The 23,633-nt window shown below is 40.0% G+C and overlaps 1 protein-coding gene across 1 annotated transcript; it reads left to right on the top strand.

Moving 5' to 3' along the window:
* Positions 1–1,951: 1,951 nt before the first annotated feature.
* On the top strand, positions 1,952–22,734 carry LOC105012740 (synaptic vesicle glycoprotein 2A). The gene is made up of 13 exons (XM_010873793.4): positions 1,952–2,108; positions 5,870–6,546; positions 9,939–10,119; positions 11,245–11,396; positions 11,537–11,670; positions 12,002–12,091; positions 12,418–12,525; positions 12,689–12,777; positions 13,262–13,426; positions 13,618–13,751; positions 17,982–18,185; positions 18,712–18,871; positions 19,011–22,734. The coding sequence occupies exons 2-13, from the start codon at positions 5,928–5,930 to the stop codon at positions 19,192–19,194; spliced, it is 2,220 nt and encodes a 739-aa protein (XP_010872095.3). The 5' UTR covers positions 1,952–2,108; positions 5,870–5,927; the 3' UTR covers positions 19,195–22,734.
* The last annotated feature ends 899 nt before the right edge of the window (positions 22,735–23,633 follow it).

Below are 23,633 nucleotides of genomic sequence, written 5' to 3'. Positions count from 1 at the left end.
CTCCACTGCAACCCAAAACATTCTCAAAAAAGGTGTTGACACCTGTGATGAACCTATTGAATGCTCTGATACTATTTTATCAGTCAGTTTTGTTCACTGAATGTGAAGATGGATAGTGATGATTTGGGTCACATTGTTTCGGCACACTCCATGGATACACAGGAACTATTAGCTTTGTTGTTTGCCTGGCTGAGGTGCTTGCTCAAAGTGGCCAACACCATGCCAACCTAACAGATATTACTGTCTTTATTTAAATTGTCTGGTGGCTGTGACCTCCTTTACCATTTCTAGAATGCAAACACATGCAGAGTCGGACCTATGCCAGAACTGACATGGGTAAAACAACAATTTGCGCATTCATGAGTGGCTTTGAAATGTCTGAATGGTTGGTAGTGATACCAGAATTGACACCTTTCATTTTGACGACACCATGCACTAGATACAACTTGTTAGTCTCAGACTGAAAAATTGACAGTAGAGAAATAATTCAGTTCTAGTCATCAGGCAAATTTGCTGTACCTGCTTGAGGAAATAGCACCAGCTACATTTTTAATTTTTTTCTTCCCAATACAGTTTTTAATGCTCCAAATCAGAGTGGGTGAGAAAGAACAAAATAGGCTGATCTTCCTTAATACTTTTTCAAACCTATGTTCTTTCAATTTGATGTTACACACTAGTCTAATAGCGTTTTTTGAGAGTTCATGCGTACCTATATGTTGAAGATGGTCACATACAACGAAACAGCAATACTTAGTACACAGTGTAGGGCTGGGCTGCACAACAGCAACATAATTAAGTAGCCCTGGTCTAGGGCAAGAAACCGCAAAGTTGATAGTTCAAATCCCCTACCCAACTTTTGAAACGTCTGTTCTGCCCTTATGCAATTTACTTTATCGTAATTGCTCACGTGAGTCTCTCTGGGTAAGAATATTTGTTGCATTTATAAGACAAAAGTGTATGAAAATTAAACGTGTTATTAAAGCTAGAATCCATAATTTTCATAGGGAAGCTGGATCCCCGTACAAACACATTTCAGATGTGCTGGTGCGCACATACACCATGTGTCGTACATTGTCATTCAGGACATAGTCATGAACATTCACGCATTGCAAAAAGGCTAAAAAAAACATCTTATATTGGCAAATGACCCCCTTCCCCCTACAATAAGAGTTAGGAATTTAACAACTTGTATTTTCTACATGACCGAGCTGGTTAGGCAAGTCGCGGTGGGTTGTCAAGTACCCTTAATGTTTCCTAAGCATCTGATTTAGTGATTTCGCTATGTGGGATGGACCAGGGGTTGGCATAGAAACAGTGGCAGGTGTGTTTGTGCGTGTGTGACAGAGAAATATGGGGGTGGCATTTTGCTACACGGAAAATATTGTTTTCGAGACATCTTATCAATGCTTGTTGATAATGGTGTGCTATACGAGTCACCAACCCAACCACGTACCAAAGGTTTAAAAAAATAAATAAAGAGCATCTGCTAACAATCCAATCTGTTCTATTCCAATATTTGAACAAAGAATCAGAGCAAAGTATATAATAATTTCCCTTGTTTCATAGTTCAACTGAATCTCAGGATGGGAGGCAATTCCTATTTTAGGCTATGCGTTTTACAAAGCATGTAACCTAAGTTATGTTGATCTGATGAAGAAGCTCTACCTGGATTGGAACATAAAAATACCAGCATGTTGATATCAACTGGCACCTCACATATGTTTGCTTGTTTTCACATGCAGACCAACACATAATTGGAATAGTAGTCTGTGTGATAATGTGTCAGGAACGTTACCTGACACCACATATTTCGAGAAAATTGATGTAAATGCAGGCTGTTTGAAAAACGGTTATTACCACGTATAGGTCACTTACGAACCACCTAGGGCCTATTTTTGCCGAGTACTGAAGGGGTTATATGGGGGAGGGGATCTACAATGCTACGTTTGGTAGGCTACCTCTTGGTTCTCGCATCACGCGTCCACTTCAGTGAGTTGGGTTACTGGAGCCTAGATCCTCGTTAGAGCGGCAGCATCATCAACGCACTGTCATCCTATGGACAATATTCAAGCTGGGGAAATAGAGTGAAAGCCATATCCGTAGTTACGGTGAGATATCTAACGTTGCCTTTACAAAAATGTTACTCTGCAAATTAGTTGTAATTTGCCTATGCAGGCCGAGGAGTAGCCTCTGTAGATGGGCGTGCTGCCCACAATATCTCTCCCAGGGGCACGATTTAGGATGTGAAAATCATCTCATGCTTTATTGAAATACATTTATTTACGCGTCTGTGAAAATCTCTGCAGTCTCAATGCAACCATCAATTGTGAATATTTCATTAAAGTAGGTCTATATCTAACATGATATCCAAATAATCCCTGCGTAAAAACAGTCACGACAATGTCATGCCTGTCTAAATGAAGAGATCGGAACTGCATTTCGTAAAAAAATTATATTTTGTTTATTGAACTGAGATCAATAATTAAACACTTAAGCTATTGATTTTGATCAGTTTTAATAGGCGCGTTGCGTTTGTTGCACTGCTTTTTCTTTTGTTTTATACTATAGGCTATATACATATATATCAAAATGTACATTTCGCAATCTTGTCGCGCCGAAGACGAAGAAATCACTCATGATCACTTATATCATTCACGTCATTATGTTGCATTCTTGTGTTGGCGAGGGGAATGAAGTATCATCATCAGGTACTGAAATGGGGATTACATGTCGACAGAATGGCAACCATAATTCATGCCACGGATATACAATTTTTGACATAATAAATGGCAATGTGTGACCTTGTGAAGACCTCACAATGACAATTATCTTGATGTGAATAAAATCGAATGAACGCCGCACTACTTGACCAGAAATCTGCATGAATGCTTTAGCGGTCTTTGCCCGCATTTTTATAAACGACCTTGTCATATAGACCCTCTCTGGCGCCATTTGTTGCTGATGCTGAACGGGTACTATTTTCCTTTAAAAAATACATAATTTCTTGAGCATTATAATAAGTGGGCACAAAATAGTTAACATGGGTGCGGAATATCTTGGTCCGTTTCTTGAGAACATAGCCATTAGGCTTATGCAATTTCTTTTGAGCTTCTACTTAAATTCCTTTGTAAATGTAATAAGTACCCAGTGTGAGATGGGTTTACTATCTCAACAAGCCCTCCAGCCTACTGCTAAGAGTAGCCAAGGTATTGCCTCACCGACCACCTTGTAGCCTAGACTACTGTCCTAGACGACAGCAGTTGAGGGTTTTAACCTTTCCACCATGGTATAGCCTGAATCATCCAAATGCACCATGGTTTGTTGTTGACTCATCATGGTACTGCCATGGTTCTGCCACTGTATCTAAAAAGAACCATTGTATTACACAATTTATTCCATGGTATACATCTGAATATTAGACATGGTTTTAGCTTTAAAGTGTAATGGTACTGGAAAGCACCTAAATAATACAATTGTATTCATGGAAAGAGACCAACCATGGTACTTTCATGTTTTTATTTTGTTTTGGTCACTGTCCTGAATGGACAATGTCATGGTATTAGCATCAGTTCCATAGTAGGCACCAAAATATCCTAGAGGTACCATGCTATTATTTTCATTTTTGTGAGAGAAAGTATGAGGATGCTAAGATGGCATGGTTTTGCATTTTAGGACACATTTGTCTTATGTGAGGCTTTTCCCTGGCCCCACATTTGTAACCTAAATGATAGTGTATCTGGTGTGTACATTTATAGCTCTGAATTTATGGTGCCAGTTATAAAATGGATGTTGTCACTGCTGTACCCAATGCTATCCTCAACCTTGCTTCTTTTAGCAGGCAGCTCTAAGTTTAATGGGTCACCCAGTGGCCATTTAATAATTTCTCCTGCCACCATGTTGTCAAAAAGAAATCCCCTGGAGACTTCTCTCTCTCTCTGAATTTCACTGGGTATTTTCTCAAATGTTCTCTTGGATTTGTTCTGTTTCACTTCCTTAGATTTTTCCCTTTACATTTTGATGTTATGCGTGAAGCAGATATATCAGCAATGTATAGGAGCAATTAAGTGCCTTGCTTAAGGTTATCTTGACAGATCTTTCAGCCCATCAGCTCTGGGATTCAAACCTAAAACCTTTTACTGGCCAATGCTTTGAAATCAATCAGATTCCTTTAGCAGCCTTCTTAAAAAATTTATTTGCACTCCTGTGCTATTGATTTCCCTTTATCTAATCCCAACAAATAGCATGAAAGGATTGATCTTCCCCAGTATCCTGTTAAAGCGGTCATCGCTTTAAACACCCACAAATGACATGATACATAATACTAGAGCATTAGAGATTATCTCCAAAGATTAGGTGGACAGCTGTGTCAACAAAACACATATGGTTACTATGTTTTATACTTCTACAATTGGCTTTTTGCATTTTGCTGCCAAGGTAAAATTGGTTACGACCATAGGTTCCAGCTGGCTCTACTTATTGTCCCCTCATCAATTGCCCTGCCCATTTAGAACATGTAACCAGTATTGGGAACATGAGTACAACTGATGAATGGCAAACCATGGTATAGCTTGTGGGTGTTACAATGATTCTGTGCACTTAACCAATGATTCACTCTTTAGTAGCTGAGAGAAAATCCAACACACTATCATTTATGGGTGTAAAAGTTTCTACAAATGCACTGTTTTGTACCAACATTTCCCTAATGAAATGGGCATGGATTATATGAACTGTAGCTTAATACTACTAACAAAATAGATATATGGCATTTTGCAGCAGTATAATGTGTAGACATGAATGGCATAATAGGAAAAGATAGGGACATAGGTATACAATGCACCATTTTTATATAGTGGCACAATAGGCAGTGTCTGCATTCATGTCGAGTGGGCAAAAAACCGCTTTGTCACAATGGGTCAACATGTCCTCATTTGGTTGCAATTTCCACTGCTCTACTGATAGTAGGCCTTATGCTGTTTTTGTTTTACAGCAGTAAGTGTCCATTGCAGACACTTCAAGCATGTTTGGCAGACTAGTGAAATGAGAGGCTCTCACTTCAACGTTGTTAAAATATTTTCACCTCATGAACCTGTGTCCACCGTTATAAAATCTGTCTTTTCTGTTGTCAGTTTTGGGGGGGGATGATTAGTTATTATTACTTGAACCCTTTATCCTTTAAATAGGAAAAATAATGTGATGTGTTGTAGTACCTCAATATGAAGTCAGGGCTGGGCAATCATTTTGGCTCATGAGCCACTAAGCTGATTTCAAGATTCAGCAAAGGACAGGGTTTTTCCCACCACACACTGTTTGTTGTTACCCACATTTTACAGGCCTTTACATGAGGTTTGGTCTAATCTGTATCTTAACATACAAGAGAAATCCCAATTAGTGAAACCAGTTCTAGTCGAAAGCAACAATATTAACAACATTAATATTGTGCTAATTCATACCTTTACTTTCTATGGTTTCAAATGTAATTTCCCTTAATATTGCTTTTGACTGATCCATGAATACATAGTCTACTAAGAACAGCTGCTAACCATTCAATCTTTCCCTGTTGTATTTTCCCTTGTGTTACCTCACACCCTGTATATCAACAGGAGAACAGTACGCCATTTGTAATCAGTTTTCAGAGAGCAGATGATGATTCGCTTAGAAGTATGTCTCCCCTAGCAACAGTAATATGCCCCTACAGGGATTTGAAAACCAATTGGTCTCCCCACAACCTTTTGGCAAACAGCTGTGGCATGGAGTTCTAAATGAAAATACTTTATTAGATCTTCACTATACTTAATTGCTAGCTAATATATTATCCCTAAATCCTATTCTGAAGTATGGTCCATCACACTTTGTGTTCTTACCTCTGTAGAAGAGCAGTCCATCAGAAAACCCCGCTCAACTCTCAGATACCTTGACCCTTCAAAAACATGGAGGACAGCTACCAGAACAAGACGGCCTTCATAAAGGGGGCCAAGGACATCGCCAAGGAGGTCAAGCGTCAGGCGGCCAAGAAGGTTGGCCGCGGAGTGGACAAGATGACGGACGAGTACAGCAAACGCTCCTACTCCCGCTTTGAGGAGGACGATGACGACGATTACCCTGGCGTTCCTGGGGGCCAGGATGGCGGCTACTACCGCGGCGACAGCCAGGCAGCCAATGACGATGAAGGTGGCCACAGCGACTCAACAGAGGGCCATGACGAAGACGACGAGATCTACGAGGGCGAGTACCAGGGCATTCCCAGGGATGGTTCAGGCAAGGCTGTAGACGGCCTAGCAGGGGTGGGCAGCCCTACTGGACGAGATGGGCAGAACTTCAGGGACATGGCACAGTTCGAGGGGGAGCGCCGGAAAGATCAAGAAGAGCTGGCCCAGCAATATGAGAGCATCCTACAGGAGTGCGGCCACGGGAAGTTCCAATGGACCCTCTACTTTGTTCTGGGGCTGGCCCTAATGGCGGACGGCGTGGAGATCTTTGTGGTGGGCTTTGTGCTGCCCAGTGCCGAGAAGGATATGTGTCTGTCGGAGGAGAGCAAGGGAATGCTGGGTAAGTGTGATCCTTGAACTTTCTTTCATTTGTTTGATTCATTTAAATGCTTGAGTGATCCCTTAAGTGAAAATGTTGCTATTTTACAACTTGTTCGTTGCCCCATTATATGGAAAGTAGTTGATGGGCCAAGATACATTTGTTATAGTTGCTTAAAATATTGGATAATGGATTGACACTTTCTCCTTTAAATATTATAGTTTTGAAAAGATTCTTCACTGATCAAGTATCAAATGTGGGATGTTTTAATTTTTTAATTTTAAAAGCTCAGATAGGACCTATTCATGCAAATAATGTTTTAACAGACACATTATGATACACATCAGGTTTATTTTGCGGTTCTCCATTTTATAATATAGAAAAAATGCAATACTTAATTTATCCCAAGGACCAATCAGGCAGTTACCACTGCAGACTTTTTCAAAATTAGAAAGTAGATTCTGGTAGCAGTTTAATTTCCTACCCATTAAATACCCTATAAATCTATGAAAGACGTCCAGTTAAACAAATTGTAAATTTATGTTTAGAGAACATCATATGTGCCCAAATGATTCTTCTGGCTCAAATGATTAATTGCATACGGTAAAGGCCCAAACTGGTTACCCATATTTCTGAGGATACCCCATGTCATGAACCATATTTTATTAAGCTGAGAAAGTGTGTTGGATTAAAACATGCCCAATAGTGCTTGTTAGTAATTTTTATTAAATGCAGGGGATCCTAATTTATGCATTGGAGCTTGATGTGGTCTTGTCTCTTTTTGATTGAATATAGGGGATTCAAATGTATGCTTTGCAGCTTGCTGTGATCTTGTCTCTTTGAAACATCTATGCCTGCCTCCTAACGCGTCCCTACCCCTTCCGCTGACGGAGAATTCATTCTCACATAAATTGGAAAAGCATCTATAAATAGCCTCCTCCATTCCACACCTCCCCCTTCCTGCTGCCCTTGAGCTTTGTGTGTGTATATCTGTCTGTTTGACTGTGTGACAGTGTGACAGTGCTTGAGCACACTCTCTGTGGTAGGGGCCGCCCACACACCTAAACCCAGGTTTAACCATGTCAGATAGCCCACTCATACGCAATATGTGGCCCTCTACCGAGTGCAGGTGGAATCTGTGTACGGACTGAAATATGACTATTGAGGTTAATACAGTGTAATTGGCAGCATGCCAAAATGCAAGTTCGATATACAGGCAGGTGACGAATTAAAGGAAAAACATAAATAAATGAGTGGAAGAACATGACGAATGCTTAGGCTTCCGTATTGGTGTACTGTATGACACATTTAAGCAGTTAACATCCTGTCCTGCTCTGTGTAAATGCTGAGTAGGTCCAGTTGAACAGGTTTAGGGATCAAGATGGCGATAGGAAAGGATGCAAGTCACTTTGAAAGAGGATACATTATTGGGTCTTGTCCAGGATTACAATCAATCAATCAATCAAATGTATTTATAAAGCCCTTTTTACAACAGCAGTTGTCACAAAGTGCTTTTACAGAGACACCCGGCCTTAAACCCCAAGGAGCAAACAACAGTAGTGTTGAATTTTAGTGGCTAGGAAAAACTCCCTAAGAAAGCTGAATTTTAGGAAGAAACCTAGAGAGGACCCAGGCTCAGAGGGCAGTCCTCTTCTGGCTGTGCCGGGTGAGATATTAAGAGTCCAATTGGAATAATTAATACATTTATCTGGGCTAAATCCAGAGACTAGGTCAGAAGTATGACCAGATGGACAAGGACAGGGACAGCAACGGGCCCCCCAAACCAGGTACTCCGCAGGTGTGGACCACATGGGTCACTGAATAGTTTGATGTGAATGAATATGATGTGTATCATATGTTATGGCCTTCACAGTCACTAAATCCCAATTGAACACCTATTTGTCCATTAAAATAACATCAAATTAGTCAGAAATACAGTGTAGACATGTTAATGTTGTAAATGACTAATTGTAGCTGGAAACGGCAGAGTTTTTATGGAATATCAACATGGGCGTACAGAGGCCCATTATCAGCAACCCTCAGTCTTGTGATCCAATGACATGTTGTGTTGGTTAATCCAAGTTTATAATAAAAGGCTTATTGATTATTATCACAGCTGAAAACCGTTGTGCTGATTAAAGAAGCAATAAAACAAGTCTTCTTAAGACTGGTTGAGTATCTGGAGCATCAGCAATTATGGAATCGATTACAAGCACAAAATGGCCAGAAACAAATAACTTATGAAACTCGTCAGTCCATTCTTGTTCTGAGAAAGGAAGGCTATTCCATGTGAGGAATTGCCTATAAACTGAAGATCTCGTACAACTCTGTGCACTGCGCAAACCAGGATAGAAAGTGTAGTGGGAGGCCCCGGTGCACAGCTAAGCAAGAGGACAAATATGTTGTTTAATTATGGTTTAATTAAGAAACAGACGTCTCGCTGGTCCTCAACTGGCAAATTCATTAAATAGAACCTGCAAAACACCAGTCTGAACATCAACAATGAAGAGGCAACTCCAGGATGCTGGCCTTCTAGGCATTTAAAAAGCCATACATCAGACTGGCCAACAGAAATAAAAGATTAAGATGGGCAAAAGAACACAGACACTGGACATAGGAAGACTGGAAAGAAGTGTTATGTACAGACAAATCTAAGTTTGAGGGGTTCGCATCACAAAGAAGAACATTCGTGAGACACAGACCAAATGAAAAGATGCTAGAGGAGTGCTTGATGCCATCTTTCAAACATGGTGGAGGCAATGTGATGATCTGGGGGTGCTTTGGTGGTAGTAAAGTTGGCGATTTGTACAGTTTAAAAAGGATATTAAAGAAGGAAGGCAATTACTCCATTATGCCATGCCATGCCCTGTGGACGGCGCTTCCTTTGGAGCCAATTTCCTCCTACAACACAAGAAATGACACTTTGGTACAATGTAAAGTAGTGAGTGTAAAGCTTGTATAACAGTGTAAATTGGCTGTCCCCTCAAAATAGCACAACACACAGCCTAAACTGCTGGCAACAAAAGTGAGTACACCCCTAAGTGAAAATGTCAATTAGCCAATTTCCCTCTCCGGTGTCATGTGACTCGTTAGTGTTGGAAGGTCTCAGGTGTGAATGGGGAGCAGGTGTGTTAAATTTGGTGTCGTCGCTCTCACACTCCCTCATACTGGTCACTGGAAGTTCAACATGGCACCTCATGGCAAAATACTCTCTGAGGATCCGAAAAAAAGAATTGTTGCTCTTCATAAAGATGGCCTAGGTGTTAAAGGATCTGTTAGCGTCTTGGTGCCAGATACCACAGCACACCTTCAGAGGTCTATTGGAGCCCACTGGACCTAACTCTGAAGGGTAACATGAGGCAACTGTACGCACCGGTCTGATCCAAACATGTATCACTCTCTTTCCTCTGCAGGTCTGATTGTTTATCTGGGAATGATGGTCGGGGCTTTTGTGTGGGGCGGATTGGCTGATCGGATTGGCCGACGGCAGTCCCTTCTCATCTGCCTTTCCATCAACAGCGTATTTTCCTTCTTCTCCTCCTTTGTCCAGGGCTACAGCACCTTTCTGTTCTGCAGACTACTTTCTGGTGTTGGGTAAGATTATGAATACAGAAACAAGACCGTGAATGAGGCAGTCACAGACGGGCTTGAAAGCCTTTTTACAGTTATGTTAGTAGTGGTCCATTTGTTTTGGCTTTAATGCTAAGGACCAGAAGCAGCCTTTTGAAAACAAAACAGCACATGTCTACCACCAAGTGTTTTACGTCATTTTTTCATGAGGTGTTGCTGAAAGGAAAGCACCACATGAAGCACTGTGCTTGACACATTTCTCTGATACTACAACTACTTCACTCTACTTTCACATTTATTTAAATTCCAATACATTTCAGTGGTTAACTGTGAGTCACTAGTTGTAAAATTCCGTATGGAGCAGGACACAGGCGCAGAGGTAGGTGCACAATGATCTTAAATGAACCAGGACTTCCGTACTAACTTTAGACTTGGCCTAGACAGACTAGACACTAACCCTATGTGGATCATCACGTGAAACAATGACTGACAAGACACACTAGGGCAGGAGGAACTTGAACAGGGACATAATGCAGGGGCAAACAAAGCAACCAACTACCATAACGACACTAAACTGAACATAGAAACAGAGATACTAGAACAGAAAGACACAGAAGATAGAAACGTGAAATGCTACTTATATTTTCAGTGACATGAAAAAAGGTTTGAAACCAAACCGAAGTAAAAACCCACGCTTATCTCCACCATGGCACAAAGGATTAGGTTGAAGGGATGTTGCAATTCATCTGGCGTCCACATGGGGGAGATATTCCACCATGTGGAAGCAGCTTTAAGAATGCTTTAACTAAAAACAGTTTTGTCAGCATTCTTTCAGGTGCTACACATTGTCAGTATGGGTTATGGTAATATAGTGTGCACAGCCTTCTATAATAATCTTATTTTCACCCACTATAATAATCCACACCTTCAAATCCCCACAAAATAAGTCAATTTAACTAACAGCCAAAGAAAATCTACTACTATGAAATACTACCATTACTTCTTTCATCACTGCCAAAATAACTACTATTTTATCACCATACATTTTTCACACCACTTTTCTATTTTCCAATGAAATCCATTTTCCTTAATAGATTAATTTGGAACAGAATAGACAGTCCGTTTGTTTCTCTGTGCTGCTGGTTGCAGGATTGGTGGTTCCATTCCCATTGTGTTCTCCTACTACTCTGAGTTTCTGGCTCAGGAGAAGCGTGGGGAGCACCTCAGCTGGCTATGCATGTTCTGGATGATTGGTGGCATTTATGCCTCAGCTATGGCCTGGGCCATCATCCCACACTATGGTGAGTATGGAAGGAATTCTCTCGTCACGGATTACGCTCCAAAAGCACCAAAATGCCTTACCACAAAGTTGGATCAAGTGATTGTATAGGTTATGATTAGTTATTTTAACTATGTTTTCATCTCTTTCCACTCCTCTCAGGCTGGAGTTTCCAGATGGGTTCAGCTTACCAGTTTCACAGCTGGCGTGTGTTTGTCCTGGTGTGTGCGTTTCCCTCAGTTGCGGCTATTGCTTCTCTAACCACCATGCCAGAAAGCCCTCGCTTCTACTTGGAGGTAGTGATCTGCACTCTCTTCTAAGTTCATTTAGAAGCTGAGAACTTCTAAACAGTTGTAAATATAGTAGATAATACTTTTTAAGGTATCATCATTTTGTTACTTTGGCATATTTTCCCAATGATTCTTGAACAATGTAGAAAATGCCACATGAGCATAGCTTACGCTATTCACGTAACCCTAAATATAAGGTTTTATTCACAAATGCATACAATGAATTGCATTGCTCCCTTTTTTCTTTGCATGGAAGACATTTTACACAGACACGTATCATTACTGTGGTAATGTAGTTCAAGTGTTTTTGATTAGGCACGCCAACCTTTCCCAACAGAATGGCAAACACGATGAAGGCTGGATGATTCTGAAACAAGTTCATGACACCAACATGAGAGCTAAAGGACACCCAGAGAAGGTGTTTTCGGTAAGTATTGATGGGTCATAGTACATACGTACATATTGGGCTATGGTCCCAATTACCCTGTTTCCTATTTCTATCATGTTACATATTAGCCTATACCGGTAGGCTAAATTTGACTTACAAAAACAAAAATGGCATTTAGGCTGATTAAACCATTATAGCAGCGCACCGACCAAGCAGTTTGAACTTGCGTACACTCTGTCATGTGGTTGGTCCTTTGTCAGAGAACATTTGGGTTAAAGCAGAAAACCCCCAAGGGTTCTGTGATCCTTGAACCCTGTATGTGCTGTATTCTTGTCAACTGAAAATGCACGGTTGTGTTCTGCCAGGTCACCACCATCAAGACTGTAAAGCAGATGGATGAGTTGGTGGACATGGGAGGAGACATATCAACATTGCGACGCTATAAATTGAAGCTAACCAGCCTATTCCAGCAGGTGAACGCTGTAGAATTGAATTTGTTTATATTTTGCATTTGGGACTGCGTTGATTATGTATGGCAGTTAGCAGATGCTTTTATCTGAAATGACCAAATTCCAGTTCACACTTGAAAAAAATGTTTTCCTAGTATCAGTGATTTATTTTCTGTGGTTTCTGTAGGTGCGGAGTAACTTTTTGGCCATCTTCAATCCAGAATATAGACGGACTACCTTCATGATGATGGCTGTGTGGTTTACAATGTCCTTTAGGTAATAGAAGCTCAGTGAATTCAGTTTTGTGTGGTCAATGCTGTTTTTAATTAGCCAAAATACCCAAAGAATTTTATGCATTATCAAATTTCAAAACGCTATATGAATGTTGGTGCATGCTGTCTTAACATTCTGGCCATTGATCGATTATTACTTGTGTAAACTGAATTGAAAAAAGCTATAAAAAAATGCAAACCATGTTGTTTGCACACCTTTGTTAATTTCCATTATTTTTATTATTTATTGAATGCACTTTACTCCAAACACTTCATAACTGTTGGAATAAGACCATGTACTCAATACAGCTGTTGAGGTAAATTTTCTCCATACCCAGTAGCAAAATACATAGACTTGTAAGAACTTACTTATAATTGTTTTTTTAAATATTTTTCTCTCCACCGGCCTCAACATTTTTTTGTGGTGAGGTGGAGGACCAAAGTGTTTAGTTTGGTTAAACTAAATAAGTGTTGTGTTTCTCCACTAGCTACTATGGACTGACAGTATGGTTTCCTGACATGATCAAGTATATCCAGAAGCAGGAATATGCATCGCGCACCAAGGTCTTCACCAAGGAGCGAGTGGAACATGTCACTTTTAATTTTACTTTGGAGAACCAAGTGCATCGTCAAGGACAGTACTTTAATGACAAGTCAGTCCTCACTATATTATACAGAACTTTGTGAATTTATTAAATGTTATTCTGTATTTGACCTGGCCCTATTAAACTTTACTGGCTGTCATTTTGCATCTACAGTATGCACTGGACACTAATCTGAGTTCAAGTCAAATACAGCTTGGCCGTTAAGTACATCTTTATTCTTGCTTTCCATTGTCTGTAAGGTTCATCAACCTTAAGATGAAGTCCATGGTGTTTGAGGACTCAGTGTTTGAGGAGTGTTATTTTGAGGACATCACGTCTAGCAGAAGCTTCTTCAGAAACTGTACCTTCATCGCAACCTTATTTTACAATACAGGTAAGTCTCTCCTAGAGCAAGACACACAATTAAAAACAAACAATAATGTTTTGTGCATAAAGTATGGATTGGTCTGTGGAAAACGAATTCACATGAACACCATGTTTCCCAGCATGCAGTGCTGATCCACTGGAGTTGGTCTGTTATACCTCAAGCAGTGTGTAGGCATGTTGCTAAAGATTCACTCCTTCTCAAACTGCCTAATTCATACTATTAGATGTGCTCAGTTATGTGATTTATGCAGCATACAAGCTATGTGATACAGCACTTAGCTTGTAAGTGATACACTAAGTGATACAGCACTTAGCCATGGTATATTGGTAATATACCCCAAACCCAAGATCCCTTTTGCTATTATAAAACAGTTACCAACACAATACGTATTTGGACAGTAGCTCATGTTTTTTTATATTTACTCCAGCACTTTGGATTTGATATGATACAATGACGGTGGGGTTATAGTAATTTGGAGGTAATTTAATTAGGGGTTTTCACAATTTTACCAGATGAACCATATAAAACTGGAGCACGGTATCTACAATAGTCCACTTCAGAATATCACAACTACACTGCTCAAAAGAAAATATGGGAACAGAATAACGCCAAGTCAGTTAAACTTCAGGGATATCAATCTGTCCAGTTAGGAAGCATAAGCGATTGTGAATCAATGTCATCTGTTTTGGTGCACTGGAGAAAAAACAGAAAGACAACCCCCTAAAAGGGAACGTTTTTTCATTTGAACGGTGGTGGCCACAGACAATTTCTCCCTCCTTGTCCTTCCTGACTGATTCTTCTTTAGTTTTGCATTTTGCTAGTGTGCTTGTCACTACTGTTAGCATGAGGCTATATCTGCAGCCCATTCAGGTTGCACAGGTAGTCCAGCTCCTCCAGGATGGCACATCCATACGTACCATCACAAGAAGGTTTGCTCTGTCTCCTAGAGCATTGAGGAGATACCAGGAGACAGGCCGTTTCACGAGGAGAACTGGACAGGGCCGTAGAAGGGCATCAACCCAGCAGCAGGGCCGCTATCTTATCCTTTGTGCGAGGAGGAACAGGAGGAGCACTGCCACAGCCCTACAAAATGACCTCCAGTGGGCTGCTGGTGGGCATGTTTCTAACTAAACTGTCAGAAACAGACTCCATGAGGATGGCACGAGTGCCCGACGTCCCCTAGTGGGACCTGTAGTCACAGCCCAGCAATGTGCAGCTCGATTGGCATTTGCCAGAGAACACCAGGATTGACAGGTCCGCCATTGGCGCCCCGTTCTCTTTACAGATGAGTGCAGGTTCACACTGTGCACAGAGTTTGGAGACGCTGTGGTGATTGTTATGCTGCCTGCAACATCATCCAGCATGACCGGTTTGGTGATGGGTGATGGTCTGGAGAGGCATATCTTTGGAAGGTCCCACAGACCTCCATGTGCTAGCCAACAGTACCCTGACTGCTGTTAGATACCAGGATGAAATACTCAGACCCATCGTCAGACCTTACGCTGGTGCTCTTGGCCCTGGGTTTTTTTCTGGTGCAGGACAATGCCCGGCCTGATTTGGCCAGAGTGTGTAGACAGTTCCTGGATGACGAAGATATTGATGCCATTGACTGGCCCTTCAGGTTCCCCAGACCTGAATCCATTTGAGAACCTCTGAGATGTTATGTATTGCCGCTAAGAAGCACCACAGACTGTACAGGAGCTCACTGATGCCCTTATCCAGGTCTGGGAGGAGATCCACCAAGACACCATCCGCCATCTCATCAGGGCCATGAGACGTTGTCAGGAGTGCATACAGGCACGTGGGGGCCATACATACTACTGAGTCACATTATGAGTTGCCATGATGAAATTTACGTTAGTTGGAACAGCCTGTGATTTCAATTGTTCACTTAGATTTTCTGTGTGAGTTTGAATAAAGGCCTCAATCGGTTGGTGATTTTGGTTTCAATTGACCGTCGTTACATCATTTTGTTCTCAACAAATTACACAATGTACAGTAAAGAATTTGAACTTTAATATATTTCGTTCACTGAGACCCGATGTGTGATTTCAGTGTTCCCTTCATTTTTTTGAGAAGTGTATTTGGACAATTAGTTTCACAACTGTCTCTTATTTGGAAGGTGTGTTTGTTTGCATCATTATTGCTAGCATAAGATTCTTGATCAGTGCTTCCCCTACTTTTTTTTCCCACGGGGGGGTTGCCTACATCAACGACACAAAAGGCTTGATGCGTGAAATGCTAAATGTCCTCCCTGAACCACAGTCTTTCAAGCTTGTCAACTTTATTTTCTTAACATTATTTGACAATACTGTCTTAACATCATTCCTAATGATAACCTAAGTACTCCCCCTCAATCTCAATAAACCATTCTCTAAAACTGTTCATGAATCACCTCTCAGACTCTTAATAAAAGCAACTAGCTACTAACTCATGAGGAAATATGAATTCTGTGTACAGCATATTAATGTGTGTTGCATTGGAACGTGCTCACTTGTCTTCATTGATGATGTTATTACTAACAGCAGTGTTAGGGGTAATTCTGAAGTGTATAGAAACATATTGTCTGCTCAGAAACAACCAAATTCCTCAAATACATTTTTCAAGACCCAAAAGTATTATCTTAAAGTCAATCACCCAAACTGAATCCAATTAAGTATGGTTTGTTCCATCAATCAATCAATCAAATGTATTTTACCAAACCCTTTTCACACAAGTCACAAAGTGCTTATACAGACACCCAGCCTGAAACCTGAAGGAGGAAGCAATTACAAGAATGTATCCACAGTAGCTATGAAAGTCTCCCTAGGAGGGTTGGAACCAGGGAAGAAACCTAGATAGGAACCTGGCTCCAAGGGATGTCCAGTCCTCTGGCTGTGCAGGGTGAGGATTATAACAGTACATTACCTTTTTGGGCCACGTAAATGTTTTTGCATGTTAAGATTAAGAGCGGGCCAATAAATGCAGATGGTCTTTAGACAGATCAGCTGCACAACCAGGTGGAAAGGGGCAGGGATGTCCAGGTGGGCTGTGGGAATCATCAGACACCAACTAGATCTGGAAAACAATCAGGTGGACATTGGACTGGGACAACTAGGAGTGTTAAGGCTAGGTAGCCCTGTGTCGTGGTCTAGGTGCTCAGGTTGTCCTAAGATTCAAGAGGACTCCACCGAAATAAAAGAGAGCTTGCCTTGCATCCAAAAGGTTGCCTCAGCATATAATTCAGACTGACCCTAGTCCCCTGTCACGTAAACTAATGCAACGTTAACAGATGGAATTATGTTTTTGTGTTGCCTATTTGTTTTGTTTTTAGTGGTGCCGCCATTATATGTAAGGTTTTATGCAGGGTTAATTTCTTGGTTAGATTCGTAACAGATTTATTCACTCTGTTGTTGGTGGGGGGAGCCAGGAAGAGCATTCAAAAATCTTTGGGTTGTCCAATAATTTATATTACAGCTTTTAAATGCCAGATGACCCAGATGCGTGGCACCACAACCAATCTTATGGAGTACAGTTATGTTGTATGAGAAGTTTTGAATGCAACCTCCCTACTAGAGGTTAGCACTGTCCACTGGAAAAGTTGGGTATAGCATGGGTAAACTAAGTATTGTGGTGTTCATGTGAATTTTCATGACTGCTTTGCTTTACACCAATCCATACTTCTCAATATTTTAAATGTTTTTATTACCAAAGTTTAATGCTGACTTTAAACGTATCATGACAGGGAGATAGATTGTTTTGTCAAAGCATGGGATTCTAATCTTTTAGCCCTCTTAAATGTGATGTTTTATTTCTATGCTTTGTTTTTTTTAATGTGCAGTTTTCTTTTTATGCTTTGTCTTTTTTGCTCAATTATTTTCTAGTATGCCTGATGTTTGTTTTCGTTTTGGCCTAATAATATAAAGGACTTAGAATTGTCCGTGTGTTTGAAATGCTATACAAAGGAACATGCCTTGCCATTTATAGTGGAATAATAGTGTTTTGCAACATTCACCGACCAGAAGTTATTTAGATGCAGAATACTGCTAAACAAAAGTCTCACTGGACAAAAAATAAATTGCCTAAAATAAATAATTGATGCTTAACTCATCCCATTTGCCTCCAAAAATAAAGTGTTTATTTTTAAGTATGTAAATATTTAAGTATATTAGTATAAAGTCAGTATAAGGCCAGTATTCTACCCTTGGACTCTTCAGTTTTTTTTTACCCATCTCTTGCTTTCTATTCTCTTGTCAGACTTGTTCCAGAACCGTATCATTAACAGCAAACTGATAAACAGCACCTTCCTACACAACAAAGAAGGCTGTTTGCTTGACTTTACGGACGACAACAACGCCTACATGATCTACTTTGTTAGTTTCCTGGGCACGTTGGCCGTGTTGCCTGGCAACATTGTGTCAGCCCTGCTGATGGACAAAATTGGACGCCTGAGGATGCTGGGTAAGTCAGACGAAATTAATGTGGGATACATGTGTTTAATAAAACACTTTAAAGAAAAGGTGCTTTTGAGGTGATTTTTTTGATGGTACATAAATCATGCAGACCTTACTGTAAGGGATTGGCAACAGATGGCCTGAAGGCTTAGACCTGGATTTTTCTTTTGCCCCCAAAGTTTTAGTAAAAAAAGGAATATATGATATCATCTTTTTGTCAAGAAACTGTTAAAATAGTTTGTTTTTGGAAACCTCATCTCAAGTATCTCCAGGAAGTAAAACAAGGCTGATGTGACTGTGTCTCAGAATAATGAGTATTGAGTATGAGTATTAAAGTATTTATTTGTACATGTTAGTCTCTTTCAGCTTAGTTATGTTCTGCCTCTGCAACCGTTCATTCGCTCTGGTCTAAATCATCCCAAGGATCGCCTACAGCGTTCATAGTGTTTCATCACTATCAATCCTACATATGTATTTCTAATCATTTTTTTTTCTCATGTCTTCTCTGCCCTTTCTCAATCTCTTTTCCACAGCGGGTTCAAGTGTAATATCTTGTGTCAGCTGTTTCTTCCTGTCATTTGGCAGTACGGAGTCAGGAATGATAGCCCTCTTATGTCTCTTCGGTGGTATCAGCATAGCCTCCTGGAATGCCCTAGATGTGTTGACTGTAGAACTGTATCCCTCAGATAAAAGGCAAGCTTTGCTACCTCATATTTTTAAGGTTTTCGCAGCTACGCAACTTTATGGAAAATGTTGTTTTAATGTTTATTTCTGAGAGGTTTTCGGACCAAAAATCTTGACGATTTCCTCTGCCTTCTCTCTTTTTTTTTAGGACCACTGCATTTGGCTTTTTAAATGCCCTTTGCAAGTTGGCTGCTGTCTTGGGCATAAGCATCTTCCAGTCCTTCGTAGGCATCACGAAGGCTGTACCCATCTTGTTCGCTGCGGGCGCTCTCGCTGCCGGCAGTTTCCTGGCACTAAAGCTGCCCGAAACGCGGGGCCAAGTGCTGCAGTAGCACAATTCACCAGCAAAGGGCAGCAGAGTGTTACCGAAGTGGCCACATTGCAACTAGGGCCTGACCAACCATGTACAATCTCAGCCTATAGTGATTCAACAGTGCTCATCAAAATAGACTGTCAAAAGTGTAACAACGGTCTAAGAGGATAGCATCAAACATAAAATGCTAACCAATTTACCCAGGTTAGCTGACATTTTACACTACAGCAAATAATAGCTCATTGGGTTTGTTTCTCAAAGACCCTACATGTTAGAGTAAAATCCTGCTAACAAAGATAAATAGTTTATTAACCACTGCCAAAGGATACCAGATATGGATAGACAGCTACCTGCCTAATTATGATACACTTCTCATAGATATTGCCCAAAAAACATTCCAGTAGACATTCAATCATAAATTGCTGAACATTAACTGTTTTCAGCTTTGGATGATAATAACATTCATTGATTTTACTTAAGTGTTTCTGTTTCTAATCTGAATCTACTTAATGAAGGCTAGTTGTATGATGGAAGTCTGTTGGTAGTTTCAGCCAGTTGCTTTAATCTAATCTGCTTGGTCCTGTTGGATAAGCAAGGAAGAGGTGACAAGAATCGTCGTTTTAATTTATTTGTAGCTTTCTCTGAGAATACTATTAAATAGAACAATTTCCTGTACTAATTGATATGCACCAAGCCCTTTGCTTAAAAAAGAATTACATTATTTGTTCAAACTTGGCATTGATACTAGTAATTTTATCAGAAAATGGACTGTACATGTTTGTTGAAGATATATTGTAAAAACAAAAAAAACTGAAATAATTACATGATCAATGTATATATTTTAATGTACTTATTGATGGCAATGGCAAGGGAATGGTTTTGCCTCTATGGACTCAAAAAAATGACTGTATTTCCACATCGGATTTACATCAAGCAGTGAAGTATATTTCTAAATAGTTGTAGGTTGTTAGTGTGTGTGTCTGTGTGTGTGTGTGTGTGTGAGAGAGAGAGAGAGAAAGAGAATGGGAGATGGAGAAAGACTTACTACATCTTATGTACACCTTTGTGATATCTTTGTCATTTGTTCTGTGTCTTGATAGCCCCGGAGGCACTCATTTTATTCATGTACATTGAGAAAGTACATCACTACAGTTGTGTTAAAATCTAAAGGCAAATATGACTAACACATTGTAAGACTTCAGTGGAGATATCTTTTAATATATTTGAAAGGTAGAAAACCATAATAAAGAATCCCACACTAATTCTTACTATAGAGTAACTTAATGCAGTCAATGAGTCTGGCATTATAGCACATTATTCTTGCACATTTGGTGAATAACATTCCTGTTAGCCAAGGCCAAAATGCTATGACTTCATACTGAACATTATACCTAGGAGAACCAAAGTCTTAAGTTGTGAAGCAATGCATTTTTATTATTAAGCACAAAGTGATCTATAGCCGGTGTTACAAAGCACATTGCCCTTCAGTCATTCCGCTCATGGAAGTAAAACCATAGCAACTAGGCACTCAGATTCAGTTAAAGGGCTCAATTAAAAGAAAACAGCATTTGGTTTTTCCAACCATAACAACGTAGTTCTCCTGTTATAACAAATGGGCACGTTTTGTAAAAAGAACATCCCCTCACAAAGTGAGATGCTTTCAGTTTTCAGAATAAAATATGTGCTTAAGGGCATGTACTTGGCACGGCAGTCTTGGTCGAATCTGAATGAATCTGACTACGTTTTTGTTGTTTGTGTGCTTACTTGTCACAATGTCCCCACCATCCCTTAAAATCTTTGTGTCATGAGTTTTGTGACAATCAGTGAGAGAGAGAGCTGATGGTGATCACTCAATTGCTTAAGTGTGGTGTGAGTGTAATATCTGAATGCTGGATGACTGGGCTCCTTCAATGTGTTGTCAATGTGATTCCTCTGTTGCTGTGTGCTTGCCATAAGTATCTGATGTGGTAATGCAATGAGTTATTTTAATTGGAGCTCTATAGTGTTGGGTATGTCTTTATATTACAGATTTTGTTATTTGTGTGTGCATCTGCATACAACGGACACATTTGTCCGCGACCCGTTGCGTTTGACTGAGTTTGTGAAAGACACGTGTAAAACAGTGGGTACATGTTCGAGAGTGTAAATTGAGTTTGTGATCTCTGTTGTGATTTGTTTGAGTGCCAAATATTTTTCTATTTCAGTTGTTCTGGTGTTGTCATCCATAAGACTGAACACAGCTCAGTAGGGACCGAAATAACATATCTATGAACTAAAAGACTAATGCAATAGATATTTAGATCAGTGTGATGTTTTTTGTAGTGTCAATATCGGGCGCTCTTTTGCTGATTTGGTTTTCGCCAAACAAAACTTAGCTGAACCCGGAAAATACAGTTTGCCTCTGTGCTTGCCCTCTGTGTTGCGTAGAAGTCATGGAAGAAAGCGCATTGTACTGTATTCAAAGCAAATTTAAATCATATTTGATAACAAATGCAGAATGGTTTTGAGGAGAGATACCTTTTGTACTTTTCTCTGATCTTTATCTAATACGAAAGATCCCTTTTCCAGGTTTGTGAAAGTAGCAGGGTGTCAAGCATGCCTGTGGTGTCTGATCTCTGCTCCATATACATGATCTGTTTGTCTAAAGCAGGAGCAGCTTTGTATTGCTGTCGTATGGTGTAACTGGATTTCTGTGTACAGTATCCATTCTATGATCGCTTTAGATCAGAGTGGGATGACTTGTTGCAAGTTTAGTCTGTTTTTGAAAGTAAGGCGTTTCTGTGAGTCTTGGTGATCCTGTTCTTTACTGTTAAATGGTTGTACTTTCTCTGCTTTCAGTCAGGGCGATAAGTATTGGTATTACATAGATAAAATAAATCAAAGCAGTAAAATCTTTCTCCCTTTCTAAGTGAACATACACTAATATAATTGAAAAGTAACTACTGAAAAAAAACCTCCATGTCCTCATCAAAAGAGCGCCCTCAGTCAATTAAAGCTCATGTCCATTTAGATAAAACTGCCATTATTAAAATGACTTGAACGTCAACATAATTTCATTGTACTGTGTGTAGAAACAGTAGGTATTTGTACGTATGTATAAGTATAAACTATGTGGACAAAAAAGATCAAGGAAAACACTGACAATTATCAACATGACAGAACACTTGTATGTTGTCTTTGTTTTGTAAATTACATTTAAGGATAAAATATTTGAATAAATGTGTCAATAATCTCTCTCAAGGGATATTGAGAATTTTTGACAGTGATGCTAACAAGGTGCTGTATTTATTTCATGTCAGACTTGTTATTTATGCTGGTATTTGCACTTGTGTGCCATTTATCACTCCAGTTCTATGAAGAAAATAATAAACCACTATGGAAATTAAAAATATCATTGCCCTGTTGTACGATTTTATAAAAAGAAGTTTGTGTTTTTGTGTCGTCCTAGGAATTAACACATTATGGTCATCATTAAAGGCCGTGGTTGTAAATTTGTTCTTAACTGACTTGCCTGGTCAAATAAAGGTTCAAGGAAATAAAAGATTCAGCAACGCAGTGATCCACGTGCCAATCTTCCTTTGTAATCTCAGTCAGAGATAACACAAATAAATGGCAAATGTTTATTAACATTCAAAAATAGGCAACAGCTTTAATAAAATTGTTACCTTCCTGAAAATAACAATCCCCAATACTAGGGCAATAATTCAGACTTTTCAGCTGGATCTCTGATGAACCTGCCTCAGGGGAGAACCCAAATGGATTTTGCAAAACTACAATTAAATGCTACCTCCAAACCAACAATTTGGATTCATTGCCTGGCAACACATACAGTTACCTTTGGAAAGTGTTCAGACCCCTGCACTTTCTCCTAAGTATTCATACCCATTATTCATCACTTTGTTGGGCCTATGTGCTTTGAGTTGTCGTGCTGAAAGATGAATCTTTGCCCCAGTCTGAGGTCCTGTGTTCTCTGGATCAGGTTTTCCTCAAGAAACTCTCTGTATTTTGCTTTGTTCATCCTTCTCTTAATCCAGAAGAATGCTTCACTGTAGGGATGATATGTGTCCGTTGACGAGCAGTACCATGTTTTCCCTATGCATAATGCTTGCCATTCAGCCTTAATATTTCAATAGCAGACAGTGATGTTTTGATGGAGTGCTTCATAGATTTTGTCTTTCTGCTAGGTTCTCCCGTCTCTGCGGAGAAACTCTAAATCTCTGTTAGGTGGCCATTGGGTTCTTGGTCACCTCCCTGACCAAGGCCTTTGCCAGTTACATGGTTTGGCTGGACAAGCAGCTCTAGGATGAGTCTCAGTGGTTCCAAACTACTTTCGTTTTTCAATGATGGAACACACTGTGCTCCTGGGAACTTTCAGTGCTTTATCACATTTTTTACCTTCCCATGATCTCTATTTCTCAGAGGACTTGAACTTCATGGCTTTTCATGGGTTTTTGCTCT

Source organism: Esox lucius, chromosome 10 (genome assembly GCF_011004845.1).
Source record: "Esox lucius isolate fEsoLuc1 chromosome 10, fEsoLuc1.pri, whole genome shotgun sequence".
Taxonomy (NCBI): Eukaryota; Metazoa; Chordata; class Actinopteri; order Esociformes; family Esocidae; genus Esox; species Esox lucius.
This window is presented reverse-complemented; position numbering and strand designations above follow the sequence as displayed.